This window comes from Paramormyrops kingsleyae, chromosome 21 (assembly GCF_048594095.1).
Source record: "Paramormyrops kingsleyae isolate MSU_618 chromosome 21, PKINGS_0.4, whole genome shotgun sequence".
NCBI lineage: Eukaryota > Metazoa > Chordata > Actinopteri > Osteoglossiformes > Mormyridae > Paramormyrops > Paramormyrops kingsleyae.
Window position 1 is genome coordinate 20,740,503 of NC_132817.1, and position 20,281 is coordinate 20,760,783.

Consider the following 20,281-nt stretch of genomic DNA (forward strand, 5'->3'; position numbering starts at 1 on the left):
TTCCTAATTCCAATAAAAGGTCTGCCTTTTACTATGAATCTTAAAACAGGGGCAAGAAGACTGGAAACAGTTTGTTTACAGAGATACGGACATTAATGCAGCCTGAATACATGGAGTGCAAAACAAACATCTTTCACAATGAGTATCCCCAGATGTGTTTTCTTTGATTAAAAATCAAAAGGGAATGAACACAACTGATAACATTTATGAGGAGAAAAGCGTCAAAATATTATTGATAAATGCAATATGTTGGAAATTCTACAATTTGTTAAATGTGGCTGAATCACCATATAAGCCTTTCATCCATCATAACAGTGGATATTGAATTTATAATAACCATATTAGAAGTACATTTTACCTTCAATTACAAATACTTGCTCAAAAAGACATTAAAATTAGATATAGCAATATTCCAGATGAGGTTAAAAATACACTAACTTGTCAAGAGTGGGTTTTCATGAACCTATTACTTCTCATGCCTTCAAAATTATTCACTCCAAGGTCTGAAAGCCAGAAAGCTGCCACCAGTCACCAAACATCACCAATCTCTTCAAAGGTAAAGGTGGGTGTATATAAAAGACAGAATTAAATTTATTTAGCATTTATTATTATTTTTTTGCTATCTAACAACATAAATATCTCCTCTCATGTATTTCGTTTTAGTTTTTGTTGTTAGTCACTTCTTGTGATAAACCAGCAGCACGTTTTAATTTGCAAATATAAGGTTAACAGCAGGTCTGTTGAAGTTCTTACATGATGAGTGGGAGACACTACACAATTGTTGTTATTCTTGAACCAGACCTTTTAAATTTATGATATACTGCAAATGAACGGGTTCCTTAATTAAAATGAAACCCTTACAGCACATATTTCCCAAAAAAAAAATCAAACATCAACATGTTACGTTAGAAGGAATGTGAATTAACATGCCATTAATTTACGAACTGATGTAATAATAATCTTTAAGATTTTGCAGATGTTACCTAAGGAACAGCTGGTTTCATTTGCACACTACACTTGATGGATTATACAGGACAATGCCACGTGCCGTCCTCTGTAGCATTGTCAAATAACAGCATAGTTAGGAAATACGCTTTCCTACTCAAAACATTGCATGTTTACTGAATTGGTTAAAACCCTCAGCTCCAAACTGGACTGCCTCTCTGGTAAGGGCTCAAGATTATGAAAACGATGAAGAAATGATAAGGAAAGCACGGTCATGTCACCTTCGTTATCCAACATCACTATTAAATGCTAAAAAAATACAATTTACTTAAACGTTCAGTATGTTGACTTCCTCAGATTTAACCACGTGTAGTGCACAGATATATCTAGTCACAAATTCTCCTTGCCAGCCACAAAATCTACGCAAACACACACACACACACACACACACACCAGGAGATTGCACGTAGGGCACATTGTTAATGGGAAGTAGGATGCAAATATCACGAAAACTTGAGACATTTAATATTCACATGTATTAATTTTAAGTCGAAAGCATTATGGTCCTACGCCAGGCAGGGTCCCATCATGACCCGTGTCCCGCCCCTTTTCTCCGGGAACCACTGGCTGTTTACATGACCGGTACCGAGCTGGAATGGAGACCAACTGACTAAAAGTATAATCTCTCCCGTCCAGATCTGAATCACCCTGCCCGCTTTTCCGCAGGGCAGCTGCGTTAGATCCCTCTCTTCTCTCCCCCCAACTCTCCAGCCCCGATGTGCCCGTAGCAGGCAGCAGCGAGCGACGTGCGGAGACAGCGGCCGAAAGCGAAGACCGCCATCGCGGCATCGGGAGTGCCAGCGCCGCGCCGCTTCCTGGTGAGGAACCCCACGGCTAAGGGTTAGCGCCCCAAGGCGGCGTCGTCCGATTAACCGCGGCCGCCTTTTCCTCCGGTAACCTAGTGACACTCTTGCGAAACGCTCTTCTCCAGGAAGTTTGTCCTTTTCCCAGTTTTACAACTTTTAACGCCCCCCCCCCCCCCCCCCCCCACGCGCCCATTGCTGTATCCTCCTGAGCTGCTAGCCGACTAGCTAACGTCCCTAAAGTACACGGCACTGCCCGCCGGTGTGGTGATTAGGTCAGATTAGCGCCTGTTGTTTCGCCAGAAAGCCTTACACTGGGTTAGACCATGGACTGGTAAGTTAAGATGGATAACTAGTACTGTGTTCAGACGCCAGTGGTTACGGCCAGCTGCTTCGTAGCCGGACTTGGCTAAATGTGAAGTAGGGGGCTTAGCTAACTTGCTAACGGTCTGTTGTAGTTAGCTAACTACCAGTTTCACGCCTGTTAACTAAATCGATTGAGTAAAGTAAATTGTTTATTTAAAATGAGTGTAAACAGCCTTTGCTTAAATATCACGGTTGTGGCCGCTGTCACCCTTGACGGCGCTGAAAAACGACAACCCCGGTGACATCTGATTAATCTGCTAACTTTACCTCGATTTTTTTCTTAATTATAATATATTTTTCTTCAGCAAGCCTACTGGTTATAGGCTGTACAGCAACTACCAACGTGTAACATGTAAGCAAATGAGTCTGAGATATAGTTAGCTGCAGTATAGCTACATCGTAGCTAGCTGAGGAATGAGACGGTTCCGTAATACATAGGTGAGACGCATCTGTCGTGTTTGATTTTTTTATTATAATTTTGGTCAGCTGTTTCCATTGGCAATCAGGCAGTAAAACATGGCATATTCACTGAAGCCAACCTGTATAATTAACTGCCTTCGCCCGGTGATACCTTCTCACCTAGTAAACTTGTTGAATATGCCCCAATGGATTACTTTCTTTAAGTTCCCATAGAAAGACAAAGAAAGGAAGGAAGGAAAAAACGAATGGAATTCCTGAAACCCATGTCTGATATGGACTTTTTTTGCAAACCATGTCTTCAGAAGCACTGGGAAACACACAAGGGAAGCCAGAGCTCTGTTTTATTCACAACCTGCCAGTAGCTTTTTAATTGACATGAGGTGGCCTTGTCAGCAAAAGCCAATGTGAGGTGCCACGTTTTGGCAGAGACTTTCTTTTTTTTTGGGTTAGTGTCTGAAGTCACTTGTGCAAACAGGTTTTCAAACATGAAGCCTTTTGTTTTTACAACCTTACATCCCAGAGCCCTTTAGGGTTGTATGTTACATTAAGCCATCGCTTGACTGACAGGTGACACCTGTCAAGGTTGAAGCTGGGAGCCGCCACCCATAAATATGTGAGGTGTAGCCTTTATCTGGAAGGATGTTCAGGATAAATCTGAAGTGAAAAGTTACAGATGAATAGTTAAAAGTTCACTGATAAACGCCCGCTGATGAAAGTGAATTATTTAGATTACGTTTTTTCCTTTCTTTTTTAGGTTTAACAGATCCTTTTATTTAAAGCGACTCTCAGCTTACAGTTTTTCTTAATATTCTTTGACAAATTTGTCAGATGGATATTGTTTGTTGAAGCTGCACAGGTTAAACACCTGGCCAAAGATGCCTTTACTGGCACCCATCTAGCTAAATTTCTTTTAATAACCACCTGTTGTCCTAAATAAATCTTTAATGATACTAGAGAATTCAATTGTAAACATCTTTCATGTGTTCTGTATGAATTATACATTTGCTTAGTTTTTGCTACGCTAATCAACTTAAGTGCTTGCCTTGTATTTGAGTGGATTCTTAAGGAACAAGTGTTGTTAGGTGCAACTAGGGAAGCACAATGGATTTTGTGGCATTGACTGTAGACTGCATGGATTTACCTTCATCTAAAATGTGGCTTGGTAACTGTTGCAGGTTGAAGTATGAGCACCACATGTCTGATAACCATTTCTTCAGTCACATTAGTAATTAATATTTTATTTACATTCACATGTAATTATTACCTGACGCTTTTTTTTAATTCATTGCCACTTCTTAGCCTGTTACACAGTAGGACATTTTACTGGAGCAATTCAACTTAAGCATCTTGTTCAAGGGTTACTGCTGTAGGATCTTTCTGGGACTTGAACAGTCTTCAGGATAAAGAGTCCATGTCCTTAACTATTGCATTGCCCACTGAAAAAGAGTATTTGGTGCATTTTCATGCAATATGGTTTAATATGTACAAAACTGGCCTCTTTTGTGCTATGAGATCCGCATACACTACTGGTTTGTTTGATGACTGGCCAGATTTTAAAGGTTCTCAGGTATCTAGGTCTGTGTAGAGAAACTAGTGCATCTTTTGAATAGACTGCTGGGACAAGTTTCACACGTTTGCTTTCAAACGTAAATTCACGCTCTTGCAGCAGTATTGCCATATGGTGATGCCAAAGCATTAAGCAGTGGTTTGATGAGAAGAGGGAAAATGTAGGCTTCTTCATCCATCTTTTATGCAGCGGGATGCGAGATTTCTGTTTTTTACTCTTTGTTTCATTGAGTCCGAGAGCCGGTACATTGATCAACATTCATGCAGCTATACTGTCTGAATTATTACTCCCTGGGGGGAGAAACGAATGTGGTTTAATGTCATTAGCACACTGAATACATGTCAGTTACTAGTAGGCATGTAAAACACAGTCATATTTTGCATTTACATTGGACGGTTAGATATGTGTCTATAACATTTGTAAAAATGTACATTTTCCGCACTAAATGGTGGGATCATTGACTAGACATTTGGCTGGAATGATGTGTTTAATAAGTTATTTTTGATGCATGATAGTGCTCCTTTTTATTTTCTTATAGAAATAGCACAGATCCCTTATGTGACTAGGTATATCTGTGCACTACTGAACCCTACGTGCTCGCTGTCATGAAATTATAGATGCATTTGCTACTCTAAACAAGTCGGCGAGGGCGGCGACAGCATGCATATGCCATAGAACGAGATAAAAATAGAACCCACCTCTCTTGCCACTTATTTGTTAACACTTCAGTGAATGTTTAGAGGTTCCATCAGAATCCAGGGAAAATGTGGGAGTGCAAATTATGAAAGATTTTTGTGAGTTTTCTCCCCGTATGTCAGGTAGAGGAGCATCGGTGAGCCCCATGCAACCCCATTAATAGGAGTTTTATTCCATTTGGCCCGTGGCCAGCTTCAAGCCTGCGGTGAGGCACAAAAATCCCTTGCCATGGGTCTGCCAGTATGAGGCCCTCTGTGTTCACAATAACTGGGAAACAAGCAGCCTTTGGAGGCTGCAGGAAGCAACCATGTTGTTTCAGAAGTCCTGCCAAGTCGGACCCGGGGACCTCTGCCATTGTGGTTGTGGGCAGCGAATGAAAGTCTTTCGCTCATGTCTGAAGCAATGCCGGGAAGCCGATGGGGTATTGAGATGTGTATGGAGGTCTCCGTGTGGACTGTTCCGGGGCTTTTTAGTTCTTATTTTCCCCTTTTCTCGCAGGCTAGCGTCACGGAAGCGGCTACACGGCACTACTGTGGCATGCTTCCTGGCCGTAGGCCAGATTCCACGGACAGCTTAACCGGGAATATTTCCCAGCACGTGCTGTCCCGGAGTACCGCGCACTGTCGACAGGGTGTGAGCGGTTAAAGCCGTATTTATTACATTTGCGGAGCTTGTAAACCGTGTACGGCAAAGCTGGGTGGCAGGGAACGGCAGATGCTGTGGGTTTGTCTATCTATAAAATCCGCAGATGAAAGGACAGGCGTTGCTTTGAACAGGAGCTCGAAGTCACATCATCTTGCCTTTATTTTTGTGTACTTCCTCTGGAGGGAAAAATGGGATTTTATGGTTTTATATGTAGAATAAGGCAACTAAACAAGATGGCTTATTAATATTCATGATGTGGGAAAAACATAACTTAAATCTTATTAATTATTCATGATCTACTCTTACAAGTAACCCTAGATTTTATTGTTTTGGTTAATTAATCGTATTTTTATTCCGTCTTCGACCGTTAGTTGTTCTCACAGTATTTACGATTATTTTTTGCCTGTCATTTAGAGGAATGGGATTTTTAACACTGAGTGTTTTAGTGTTCATGCATTATATTGGATGGCTAAAGCGAAGCTTGGCATGGCGTCAGCACACCGAAGTCGAAATGGCGTCACGCGGAGGTGTGTGTGCGATATTGTGTGGGCCACGGATCCTGTTTGTTCTCCTGACAGCCGTGTGACCTTGAGGACGCTGCAGCTATTGGACACTGCTTCCTGGGAGTAATTGTCAGTCTGAACGACTGACGTTAAACTGCTGTTTAATTCGGGATGATTTAGCACCCGGTTTGTTTCTGTGTTTCTGTCTGGCAGAGTTTGCCGCAGATGTGAACTTGTTAATCCATTTGTTTTTTGGTTATAGTGACTTTGTTCTATCCCACCATATATATGAATTCTTCCCCCAAGCTTGTGTCTGTTGATTTTGGGAACATGCACAATGAATTGTGAAAACTGATCATAGGATTGACAACAACAATCTAGTTTTGTATTCTTACATTCCTTGAAAATTCAGTTGCTGAAGGTTTCCAGAATTAAAATGATGGTAAAGAGGGAACTGAATGAAGATACCATATTGCTCACATAAGTTGAGTGGAAGTTGAATGTGGGATCGTAAATTTTTTATTATTATTTTTTTTTAAGAGGGCAGTTACCCTTATTGAGTGGTAGGTATTACTTCCACATCCTAACCCTGTAGCTCCAGTGAACACCACCACCCTAGGTATCTCTGATGGTAACCTCTAAATATTTCCATTGTTAAGTTGCACACTAATTATTGGTAGAGAGTCAATTGTATATACCCTTAATCTCTACAGTCTAACATCTGCCTTTGTCATTGGTAGGTAGGCTGGCAGGTTCCTACACAGGAGGAGGTTTGAAGTGTTTCTGCGCCTGTGATTCAGCTTGACTGTTGAAGTTTGGCGGGGGGAGGCAGAGGGGTAGATGCAGTAGCTAGAAAAGGGACATATATTTTGGGCAAGGGGCCAGTCAGGTATTGTCTGACACTGAGACAGCTGAGATTTTTACCGACCTACGAGGTTTGATCGGAATTGGACTTGATATATGACAGAGAGGCCTTCTTAGAACACAGAGGCAAAATGTTGTAGGTCAAATGAAAATCGGCAGTATTTTATCTTGATTTATAGTGTATATTTCAAAGCTGCTGGCGTAATAAGTTCTATATTTCATCTGTGTTCTTTTCTACACATCATGCACGTAACCTTTTGGCCGTAGTGTTACTTGTGAGGGTATATGGTCTGGATTGGTGGAGGAGACAGGGAGGTAAAGCTGTATTAGTCCTGCACTTTCTGGGGAAGAACCAAAAAAAACACACAAGCCCCGACTGTTAGCTAGTGGTCTAATGTAAAGATATACTCTCAGGCGAACAGTTATGGCTGTCCGTGCCATAAAAACATAGCTTGTTAAGTCAGCTGATGTGGTGCTTTGCTAGAGGAGATGTTCGGTTGTGGACAGGGCTCGCTGCCAAGGCATTCTTGCAATTACACATTCGAGTCCATTCCCAGTGCAGGTCCAGCTGTTTTGGCAAGGCATGGAGGTGAGACTATTCTCTCTGAATAATCCATTTATAGTTATTCTTAGCTATATCAGAGTTCAGTGGGCTTGCAAATGGCACCATGGAAAGATGAGCTCCCCCATCAAAACGTTCTCAATTTCTGTTTCTGTCTTGTGCCGTGTGTGACCGCTTTGCCAGGAACGTTAGTATGTGTAAACCAAAAGGACGGAACAGAGGCCGTGTTACAAAATTAAAGGTTTCGACAGATTAACTGGAAGAATTCCTCATGACGAAGAACCCAAAATGGTAGCTGGGAGTTTTTCTTTTTTTTTTTTTTTTTTACTTCGGGCTGAAAACCAGCCGTCACGCATCACTTAATGAGCTGTTCTCCAGAAACGGTCATACTCCTCCCAGGGCTGCTGTTGTGAAAATGCAGCGAAACAGGCCAAGTAGTAAATAGTGAGTTTTACAGAGACTTAAGGGATAAAGTATTCACCAGGACAGACACAATTATATGACACCGATATTATTAGCTCAGCATACCTTTTATTAGTGGGTTTTGCATATCTTTATCAATATCATTTATCTTTATCAAGTATCTGTTTTTCATACCGGTGTTTGGAGGGGTGGGTCCAGAAATAATACCATGATCGATATCATGAAGATTAATGATTTTATTAAGAGGGAATTCTTACTCCATGAGTGACCTCGGCCCCCTGTGATGAATGTAGTTCTGGTTTTGGCGTCTTGACAGGGATGCTGTTTCAGGGTTTTGTTTCTTTCTGCTCGAGCCCCTTCGTCGCGTCACCCGAGGCACTGCCGTTCTTCATGCCCTGGAGGCGGCCTGACAGCGGGAAGGATCCTTGGCGCGTTCACGGCCCGTCCGCCGTAGACGCCTTGTCTGTAGGCATGGAGATGCTCCCGTTCAACCGAAAGACATGACTTAATTATGGCCAACGTCGGGAAAAACAGTAGCCAGGAATTTACAGTAGCTACATATCAATATAAGACATATTCTGCATTTATAAGTGTAATTTTTCCAAGTTTATTTTTAAATACTTGAAATTGCTTCTTAGGTGTTCCACAGTTGAACTGTCTGTCATGTTAGGCTGTTAAAAATAGATGAATCGAATGAATAGTCTTTCACTACCTTTATAATGGACTTGTATAATGGTGTTACTTAACGATCAATGACCGGGTTGTATGAATGGACTTTTTGTCAGTAAACCACCTGTACAGTCAACAGGCCATCAACAAAAGCCTTGGCAAAAGGTGCAACATCCATTGTGTGCAAAGAGCTTGCGAGGGCTCCGAGTTCCTGCCCGCGTGGCTTACCGATTCCACATAATAAGTCTGCCCCTTGAAAGACATGCTGGATTGTGTGCGTGTGTTGGGGGGGGGGCTTCTCGCTCTCAAAAAAACCCAAGAAGTAAGGAGAATGAAGCGACAGCTGCCTGCTCTTGAGTGTTGGCTTAACACTTTAATAGCGAGTCGGTTGGAACGTGGTTGTGGCAATTCTACGTAAGGGGTATCTTCATGACATCCATACCTAAAGGAGGACGAGCCTTTCAAGCTTCAGACCAAAGGAAGATGTAAGGAGTTGAATAGTAAGCCCAGATCATATAATTCTTTTGTTTTGAACATAGGAGGGTGCATCTTAAGGACCCTTTTCCGCATTCATTATTTTCCAGCATGCTGATTGGTTACTGTTCTGCCTGTTGCTCCTATCCTGTACTGTTTTAAATGTTTTATTCAGTTCATAGTTCATTCAAGTTGCAGACTCTGGATTACAGTTTTGGCATTAAAGAGACATCAAATATGAGTTTTAAAAACATACATAAATTATGTTCCAGGTCATCAATTTATACAGGTAAACCTGTAAGCATTGAACTCACTGTTTCTAACATAGGCAGTGCTCTACTGTAAAGGTATTGCTGTTTCACTCTCCCATCATTAGTTTTTCCATTCACTGATGATGAGGCTGTAATAAACTTTTAATGCCTAACAATGCCATTGCGTCTTATTGACTGTCCTACTTCACTGGGATTTCATGGCACCAGGACCAGTATGGGGTTTATGCTTCTGGTGGAAGCTGAGCAGTTAATGCATGGCTCACCCCATATGCTGGGATAAAACGGATCCTTTATCTGGTCTCCCTGGACACCTGACCTGGGAACGACGTAGTTGTGGGCTGTACGTTTGTTAGCATGTCGTTATTCTAACCAGTCTTGCCTTAGGCAAGAATCGGGGGGGCAGAATCCGTCCTTTGTGTCGGATGCTTGTTGTTTACGTGAGGTGGAGGCTGCCTTTGTGGGGAGGAAGCTGGTAAGAATACCATAGGTGTCTGTGCTTAAAAATATGGGGGATCGGGAGTGAGTAAATGTGTGTGTGTGTGTGTGTGCAGGGCGGGTGACGGGGAATCGGGCAAATGTGGCTCCACGTGTTGACAATCTTGTTGCGGGATGCTGCCAGCCATGTCTATTAATAGTTTGGGGTTTAATGGCCACAGATAGTGTGTGACTTCACGGGCCAGACAGGCACGCACCCACGCGCCGACCATACCTTTCGAAAGGCATCTAAATCTGGGAATGCGGCGGGTCTGAACGTGGCGCCTGTCAGCGTCCCTCCCCGCCCCGCCCCGCCCCGCCCCCTTATAGCCTTTTCCCGCAGCTTCCTCCTCTGTAGGCCACACTTGCGTTAATGCCCATCGGTGTCCTTAATTGACTCCCTTAACAAGGTCGTGGGGAGGCCTGGTGGCGATGGTGGCCTGAGAGTTTTCCCGCATTTATGTAATTTTATTTTTTCCCTCTAATTTTGCGTGACTTTGGGTCAGATAGAAATGTCACATGCAGGGTGTGTTGACCTCTTTAATTATGCTCACCTTACGAAATGTCACTGCACCCTCCCAGAAACGGATATGGTTATCGTCATGCGAATGTTTGTTTTCTATTTTCTATTTCTGGAATTACATTGATAGGGACTCAGCGGCAATGTGTATCTTTTTACTTTTTTTTTAATGGAATGTTTCTCCCATCCATTTATATATAAGAAAGGAGAAAGTAAATAAATGCTAAAAAGCTTTATTAGTGGCAACCAGAATAATCTGTAGTTTTGATGGCTTGACATCTTCTGGAATCCATTAGCTTGCTTAACTTAAAGCATAAAATGCGTATCTTTTATTTATTTAATTTATTGTTGATAATTTTAACTTCTAAATATTTTTAATGCACTCAAGCTAATTTAGAATGGACACAGCTTTCCCAGTGATTCCCAGTATGCCGTACGATCTTAAAATGCCTATTCAGGCAAACAGCAACAGGCAACAACTGTACCAGAGTATTAGTAAATGCACTGTTTTCGAAATACAGACTGTTTTTAATGGTGATATTTGCAGCCGCAGTGATGTGTGTTTAATTAGCAGTCGTGCCCATTATTAAAAATGGTGGACGGTTGGGATGCGAACACCTCCAAGAACTGTCACCCGAGTCCCTGTCCCCGTTTTTAATTAGTCTGGTTTTTGTGGCATCTGCCACTGAGACGGATAATAGAGAGCGGGCTCTGCAGCACGCGGTAAATAAATTCCTCGTTATAAAGCCTGAGCCTCATAGCCCTGCAGTAGTGAAAGACGAGACAGCCCCGTTACAGTTCACAGCGAGAGGGTCAACGCGAGAGACCTGGTCAGCCACAAGCACGGATGATTTGAAATTCCCTGCACATGGCAGCCTGCACTATGTGTGCCTGTTAAAATGAGCGTGTGTCCAGCATCTCAGTATTTTTGTAAATAATGGTCTTTTTGGTTTGTCAGTGGATTGTAGGCTGGTCCTGTTCACCTCCTAACCTCGCCACTACCACGGTCGGAAGATCGACGGTAGCATGAAACAGCAGCCCTGTTACTTGTGCTGTAGTGGTGAAACCGCACGTCCGGTCAAGGTCGCGGCGACCCGGAGCCTATTCCTGGAAGATGAGGAACTGATATGAGAATCAGCTCTATTTCTGTGTGTGTGGGTGTGTGTATAATCGCCACGATATGTCAGTGCATTAGAAAAAAATATAATTGAATAATGACAAGTTGCAGCCTATTTCTTGCAATGGTCCATTTGATCTCAGATCCATAACGCAGATAACGTTCTGTGTATTTCTAACATGTAAATTGGTATATGAATTTTTAGGATTCGTCTATATTCAACCCAAGAGGTTGCATTAAAACATAGGCAAATTGACTCATTGATGCTAAGCTTGTCTATGCTCTGAGGCGTTTGTTAGTTTGACGTCACGTCCATAACACTGGAATCTGTGTCTTTCTGTTACGCCATTCTGTTTCCGGTGAATTATCCAATCGCATGAATCCTAATGAATCGCTGCTGTTCTGGTTTCAGAGCTTTGGGATACAGTGACTGATCTGCCGCCACCACGGAGGTTCAGCCTGGAGGTCAGCAGTCCGAGCATCACCACCAGGTAGGGAGATGTACCACTCGCCAAACAGCTGCCGGCGTGGCCGCGCTCCTGCTCACTTCCCCCTGCCGTTCTGACATAGCTACCTGTCAGTCCAGCCACAGGAAGTGGTTCTAGGTCTTGGTTTTCCCCCTGACCCGAGGCCCCCTTCCCTCGTACACTAATTCCACACAGGTGTACAGCTAGCAGGTATTAATTGAGTTTTTGCACACTGCCTCGTCTCTCCCAGGCACCGTAAAGGGCTGATTCTTCTTCTCGTGTCGTCTCTACCTGATGGGTCGGGTGGAGGAAGGGGGTCCGTCAGATGAATTGTGGATTCAAAGCATGTTTTTTGCATCTTGCAACAAATTTACTGTGGCTCCTGCAAACGTGACTCCTCTCTTTGTGACCAATTATTTGTGACCAATTATCCTGCTTTATGAGACAGTTGATATGAAGAAAAAAAAAGCCACAACATAAATGCTTCTGCTTTTTTATTAGATATTTGGGTTAATTTCATGTCCTAGTTTTCTTTGTTTTGTTTTTGTTTTTTTGTACAAGAAAGAAGTTCTTCAACAAAGAAATAACAAAAGGACAAAAAAACATCGCTGTAAGGAATATGTTTGAATCTAAAAAAAAGCCTTGGAATTAAACAAACGCATAGTACCAAAGTTGAGGCTCAATATGGAATTGCTTATATTGATTGAGACTTTTGCAGCTGGACCCCTCGCTGTGGTTACGTGGTTCGATAAAACGCCGCCTCTTATGTGCAAATCCCGTCTCTGCTGGATTTTCGTAGCGGACCGGAACATCCAGCAATCGATTTTCTTGGAAGGAAGATTCTTTCTCCATATGAATTCAGTAAACTCGCAATAATAACAAGGTAAATAATCCATAAACTTCAAAGGGCGTTCATAAATAAGGACGACATTAAACGAAAGGAGCTTTCAAACCCGACATGAAAGAAATGTGTACGGGGCATTTTTGTGTATTTGAACATTGACCGGTATTTGTATCAATATAGCCTTTGAAGTCTGGCTTTGGCGTCCTTCGTTTTTAAAACCTAAATCACGTTTCAGTCAGATAATGTACCCTTTCCACACAGACTGGGCATATGTACGATAATAATAAGCACATTTGATGCACCATTTTGATATGTCATCCTATATAGAGGTTAGTTCCTGTGGTACATTTGAAATATTTGCAGGAAATAGTGCCCCCTACATACACACACACACACACACACACACACACACACACACACACACACACACACATGCCACCCCCCAACGGGTATACAAGCACATATGGAAAATGTTTTGGGTACAGCTCAAAGATTTCAGCTCCGCAGGAGTGTAAGATATCAGGACAGCTGCCCTGACAAGGTGGCTGGGAGGAGGAGGAGGAGGAGGCTCCGGCCATCGGATCAGCAGAGATCTGCTCTGGGGGAATGACTAATATTTCTCTTTGTGACCGTGGCTTTTTTTGGCCCTTTGGGGCGGAGATTCCCCGCAGTCTGCACCGAGTCACAGTGGTGGACATGGCATTTTTCGCTCCTGCCTGTGTTGTTATGATTAAACTGTACACACATGTTGACCTGAGACATTTCCTATGATATATTTGCACACGCAAACCACAGAGTTTCATATGTTTACTATTATTAGGAGGACTTATGACCTGGATATATTTAGGGTTTGCGTGTGTGCTTTTATGTAGTGTTAATAAACACTATATGAATGACTGTATAGGGAATATGGCAGCGTGTTGAGTAAGTTTGTATGAATTATTTAAGGTTTGAGCTGTTAAATCTCTGCTTGGCGTCTGACTCGAGTGTTTTGCAGAACAATAGCCAAACTGCTCTTCTGATCCGGGGAGTTTTGTTTGTACGATGCCATTGGCTGTGCTGGCTTGTGATGTCACGCATGCTACAGTCCTGCCTGCCCCCGCCTCTCCGCCTTCCCGCCCCCGAACCCCTGCTGGCCGGATTTCACATTGTGCCCGTTATCTGCCACTGGCCTGCGGAGTCTTGGCTGCTTAGGCTCCAAAATAGGAAAATCAGAGGAATTTAGGTGCATGATAAAGAAGAGGCCTGAGAAAAGGGTATCCACAGATGTATCCGGCAACATTTTATAGTGTTTTGTTTTTCTTGGCTAATTTCTCTGTGCCTCATGAGCTGGGGGTGTTTTTGCAGCCTGGAAACATGCAGAAGAATTGGTTCAAAAATAAACAAAGATCTCCCCACCCCCCCTCGAATGCTTTCCCTCTCTTCTACCTGTCTCTCCTCTTTATGGTGGGCTCAATGCCATTGAGTGAAACAAGCTGTGCGTTTTTCTCACAAGCTGCTATCTCTGTAACTCTCGTGTGCGGTGTGTGTGTGTGCGTGTGTGTGTGTGCACACTCTGGCCCTTTTTTGGCTGTGGTGTCAGAGTCAGCCAGTGGCAGGGGCACATCCCCCCCCCCACCTCTGCTCTCTCCTATATTTTGTGATGGGACAGAGTGGATGAGGAGAGCTGTCAGTCAGTCTCCCCCCCCCCCCCAATCTCTAAGGGGGAAGCCATGGGACACAAGAGGTGCCGTGAACAGGCTGCACAGTTTACATCGGCTGCCCACTGTTAAACAGATCAGCCCTAATGAAGTGTCCGATGTTCAGGCCGCGTCAGCCTAATCCTCGCTGGCAGCCCGTCCCTGGGCGGCCAAAAAAGCCGCCACCCTCTGGCCTTCTCGGGCCGCCCGGCGCTGCCACTAATCAGGCCCGACGGTGCGCGACCTGACATGCAAATGTAGGTCATTGCATATGTAAATGTGTCATTACGGACCCCACGTGCCAGAACGCATTAGCGGGAGAGCGCTGGCAGCACGCGCCTGTCACCACGCGGCCCAGTCTCGTACTGACGCTTGTCGCCGCACGGCCAGTGAAAGATTCCCGTGCTCCCCTCCCCCCCGACTTCTGCAGATTCACGTTTGCCTCATGCTGTTCTTCTGGCCTCCCGCCATTGCTCCAGACACCATGCCGGCAGCCCGCCGATCGCGGCGTTGCACAATGTGCACGCAAGTCGCCCCTTTTGTGATAAATCACGAAAAGCTGATAATCGGTATTAACAGAATGTGGTTGTTTTCTGGTTCTGTGTGTGTGGGATTGGCACAAGTTTTCCTCATGCAGCCAAAAAAATACGGAGTGAGGGAAATCGGTGTCTCTTAATTGCCTGTTGAGTGTGAGTGTGAGTGAGTCTGTCCTGCAATGACCTGGTGTCTCCTCCAGTGTTTTTCCAGTATCACCACAGCCCATTGCTGGATTAGGGGTATGGATGGATGGATGGATGGGACACAGTGTCATTGTTTTAAGGTGTTTCGTTTTTTTCTGTCTTTAATATTTGCACCGCTCGTTATTATGTAACCCTTGCGCACAATTTGGTGGTGTGATTGAATGAACTGACATCCCCACTGAATGTAATGACATCCCCACTGAATGTAATGACATCACCACTGAATGTAATGACATCACCAATGTGTGCCGTGTCCAGTTTCTTCCACGTGTTTCGTCTGTAGTAAGCAAACCTAAACGGATGCAGTAGTATTAGGTCATTATAAGGGCCCTTCCTTATTTAAACAGTCACAGTTCCCTGCATCTCTCTCTGTCTGTCACCTTCTGTAGTCATGATCTTATACAATTACAAGTTTACAAGATGCTCAGCTTTTGAACTTGTATCCAAGGGGCTCATTCTTAATATGATTACGATCTGGCTAATTTTAGATGTTTTAAAGGCCAGGCAGCCCTAGGGTATATTTTAGAGTAGAAGTTTGCTGGTCCCCTGAAACCTTGTCATGCCCTGGGTGTGGGATTCCATACATACTGGTAATGAAAGTTCTTCTGTTTTATATTTGTCCAGTTTGTATCTTTGAGTGCCTGAACATGCGTTTGCTTAGTTCACGGCTATCCTTGTTTCTGCCATGGGTACCTGAAAATCAGACATCTGTTTATACACGAATCGGGATCTGAATGAAAGTAGTGTATTCTCCCATTCCGTGTCATCTTTGAAAACAAAAACAACTTGCCAAACCTTCATGTTATTCTTACTTATCTGTATTTCCAGAAGCCTTTGCAGCCAGATATGGGGCACAATGCTCTAGCAAACTATGAAATCGGGAAGATGATCGGAAGAGGGCAGTTCAGCGAGGTGTACCGCGCGCGGTACTTGCTGGACAACACGTTCATGGCCTTGAAAAAGGTTCAGGTAAGAATCAGAGCTCATTGAATCACACATCAGCATCACTGGATGCTCTCAAATGAAATTAATGCTAAAAACGAGGCGTTTGGACTGGTGTGAGGTTTGTTGACAAATGATGATTGGTACTTCTGGTATCATTTGACAATTCACTTAATAAAATACATTTTACATTTTTGCATAGATTTGACTAGTTTCCTACTATATGTGTATTGTAATAGAAAGTAAAAAATAAAATGTTTTGCTTTCTGTTAATTTATTCCTAATGTGTTTGTATGGTAAGTATTTTTTTTGTGTTTAGATCTGCCAGAAATATATACTAATAAATTAGCATAACCTGAATGGTCTGGGCTGTTTCAAAATGCAAACATCTTGAATTAACTGCTAGTGTTTTTTCCTGAAGTAAGGGAAAGCTGCAAACAAAGGTGTGTTTGCAGCCTGCTTTTCACTTTGTTTGTGTTGTCTTTGCGTTTCCCACGTGCCCCCGGCTCACGGGCGTGCTGCCCACCGTGGGCTCACTGGTCAGTGATGCCTTGCCTGGCCTCGGCCCAGCTTGTCTTGTTCCCAGCCTTGTATGCACATTTAACGCACTAATATCCCTCACGACACTGCACACACACACACATATATGCACGCACACACACACATGCACGCACACACACATATATGCACGCACACACACACATGCACGCACACATTCTCCTACCTTATATATATACTCCTGTTTCAACCAAATCCCTCTGTATAATACCCACATCCCCCCGCATATCACCCACATCTCTCTGTATAACCTCAAAATCCTCCTGTATAACTGCAACACCACCTCATTTATATAGGGGGATGTGCGAGTTATATGGAGAGATGTGAGGTTTATACTGGGGGATGTTGGGGTTTATATGGAGGGACGTGGGAGTTGTTTGGGGGGATGTGGGGGTTATACAGAGGGATGTGGGGGTTATACGGGGGGATGTGGGGGTTATATGGGGGGATGTTGGGGTTTATATGGAGGGACGTGGGAGTTGTTTGGGGGGATGTGGGGGTTATACAGAGGGATGTGGGGGTTATACGGGGGGATGTGGGGGTTATATGGGGGGATGTTGGGGTTATATAGAGCAGCGATTCTCAACCCATGTATTGAGACCCAGATATGGGTCACAGTAAGTTCTGAAAGGGTCGCAAGGCAGAGTTAAAATGTAAGCATTTTAAAACCAGGAAGCTCCTATGCTAATCCACGATCAGATTTCCTAGCCCCAATCCTAGAGTTAACCTTTAGTTTTATAAATGGATCTTGGGTCTGCAACTGCGTAGTGCAAAACTAGTGAACACTCAACCAATCCAGAAAGCCAAACCCACAGATGCTTAATTTAAAATTCACTGGCACATCCAATCAGATGTGTGCGATAGGCATTGATTGGCATAAATTGCAGAGTGCACTGTGTGCTAGATCCTAGCGTTAATTTAAACCTATACTTGATATAAGGCCATGACTGGGCTGGCATGGTGACATTCGTCTCCCAATTCTGCCCCAAATGTACCCTGATCTGCTTCCCCATATAACCCCTAAATCTCTCTCCCAATTCTGCCCCACACCTCCCCAAAGCCCCCCTCCACATCTCCCCCCGGTCACCCACCTCCCTCCATATAACCCCCCCACATGCCTAACCCAGTTCCACCCTCCCCACATCCTACCACCCAAATTCCCCTCCACCCCCCGATCCCACCCCCTCATAACTCCCCCCCCACCCCACCCCCGCGTCCTCCCTCCCCCACACCCCTCTGAAATGCTTCGGGATTCTCTGCGAACCGCGATCCGTTTCCCGGGAAGCTGCAAGCCAGGGATGTATGAAAAAATAATTGGCAAGCGGAAGATTAGCGCGCCTCCAGCCGAGGCGAGCGCCGCCGCCGCCGCGTAATCTGCACTTGTCACCGCTGCGGGCCCGTCACCGCTAATGATGGCTCTGACAAGCAGCCAGTGTTTCCAGGTAGACCATGCTAACCGCACTCGCATAACGAGCTTTAAAGTGCGCCCCCGCGCCTCTCCCAGTTTAGTGCCGTCCCGAATGTTAATTAGGAGTCACGAACGCAAATGCATGAACGGCTCGGGTTTTTGTTTAAGTGCTCCAGATGTGTCACTAATATGTGACTTTAATTAGAATAAAAAAAACCTCAACAAAAGGAACGGACGCAAAATAATCAACAGGAGATATCGGATCTCTTGCCGCGCGTATTCGTGCTGAAGCCTGAGATGAACATGGGTGTGTTTTGATTCCGCGCGGCAGGCTGGGGTACAAAATGGCCGTTGCACGGACAGGCCGTCAATCACAGTGCACCCCGCCATTCAAAGTGCACTCCTGGCTGTTCCGTTCCCTGCCTACAGCATTATGTTATTCATATTCTAATGACATAATGGTTTGAGTGTGTCTATATGGAACGTCATCCATCCACTGTTTTCATAACCACTTTCCCCAGTACAGAGGTTATGGTCAGTGCCGGTGTTTACCAACACTCAGATCTATGCATGGGGCCCCCTGTTGGCCACAAACAGTCACTACACAAGAGGAGGTGGGTGTGGCGGCTCCCAAAGTGGCTTTTTGATTGGGCCCCAGAAAAACAGTCCTGCCCCTATTAACAGTGAACTTCTGTTATTAGTCGTGTTTGTACGTTTCTTGACTGACAATCCTTTTCACAGTTGCCCTAGTATGGTGTTCTGTTCTTCCTGTGGATATGGATGGATGGATGGATATTTATGATGTTATTTAAACAGTTAATTATTTCTAAGCTGCTGTAGATGCAGTCAGACTTGAGCTGTGCCTGTTTTGTCAGGCAATGCATATTTTGACTTCAGAAAGACATTAACTTTATGTATCATTCCTTTTTATGAAATTCTTGTGAAAGCTGATTACTGCAGGTTTGTCCCGAAGGTATCATATGACATCAGGCAGCTTTAATGACAGAGATGCTAGTTTTGGACACATTTAATGTAAAGGAAGTGGAATCAGCGATGAGCTGTTTTTTTTTTTTTACTATCAGTTTATAATTCATGAGACATCGGTTCTCACGACGGCACATTTTGCCGTGTAAAACAGTGCGGTGAGTCACAGTGAGGTTTCGGTGAGAGAGGCACGGCCCCGTCCTCCAGGTGTGCCTTTCGGACGGCGCCGCTCAGAGGATGCCGTAACAGCGACTCTCCCTTTGATCTCTTGATAGATATTCGACTTGATGGATGCCAAAGCGCGGCAAGATTGCATCAAAGAAATAGACCTCCTTAAGGTAAAAAAAAAAAAATGCCCAACGAATGAACGGGGCGGCGCCTTGTGTTGTGTTTTCTAAAGGCACCGAAACAGAGACCTTGAGATCAACATGAGAGAAACAATTGATCTGCACCAGATGAACAGTGAACACATCACTAGCTCCAGCGTGTCATTCCTCCAGGCAGGAATGGTTTCTTTATTGCAGGGCAAAACTATGGTTTTTATTTGCCCCAGTATCTCTAGTGTTAAGATGACATAGAATGTGATTAATGTATCACGTACCATCAAAACAGGCAAAGATTGGAAATTTCTCACATATACAAAAAACTATGGGATGGTAAGTTATCCAAAATACCTTAAACAGGTACGCAACCTTTGAAAAATAATTTGATTAAAGATAATTTCAAGTTCAGTAAATCACCCAGGCACAGGGGGTCATTTGAGAACATGAAGATTTTGTAAAGTATTGATAGTTTAATGAAATGAACATTATTAACCTGCCATGCCAACACCATCAACACCACTCAAGAGTTCTCTTCAAAGCATTTCCAGTTATATAAACTGGTGAAAATGTGGGTCATTATTCACGTTCACTATTTTCTATCCTTCAGACCACAAACAGTAAGTGGGTTTATTGGGTTTCAGATTTGCGTCTTACACCGTGTATTCAACGAAATGGTGACATTCACAAGTACGCATAGCAACCATCTTGCTCATGCTTATTTTATGAACATGGCCTCGATTAATTCGTTTTTACAGCATTTAAGGTTCTAAAATGTTGTCTGTAGCACATGTTACGAGCAAATGCTGTTTAACCTGTGGCTTTTTGCTCTGATCGGTGTATTTTTTTTATGTTTTAACCTAACATTTTTTTCAGTCGTGTTTAGGATTCTGTCACAGACAGAAACATGAAAAACAGGCCAGAATACATGCCTGCACTTTTTTTCCTTTGAGGTCACA

The 20,281-nt window shown here is 43.8% G+C and overlaps 1 protein-coding gene across 2 annotated transcripts in view; it reads left to right on the forward strand.

Annotated features, from left to right (window-relative positions):
- Positions 1-1,509: 1,509 nt before the first annotated feature.
- The window catches only part of LOC111841051 (serine/threonine-protein kinase Nek7), a 42,316-nt gene continuing 23,544 nt past the window's right edge, over positions 1,510-20,281 (forward strand). Inside the window, exons 1-5 of one of the 2 annotated variants that reach the window (XM_023806524.2) lie at positions 1,510-1,621; positions 1,717-1,823; positions 11,793-11,871; positions 15,939-16,079; positions 19,278-19,340. In XM_023806524.2, the coding sequence (XP_023662292.1) occupies positions 15,957-16,079; positions 19,278-19,340 (186 nt within the window). In that variant the 5' untranslated portion in view covers positions 1,510-1,621; positions 1,717-1,823; positions 11,793-11,871; positions 15,939-15,956. Of the gene's footprint in view, positions 1,622-1,716; positions 1,824-1,990; positions 2,143-11,792; positions 11,872-15,938; positions 16,080-19,277; positions 19,341-20,281 lie in introns of those variants that run through there. The other variant, XM_023806525.2, reaches the window with a different exon arrangement.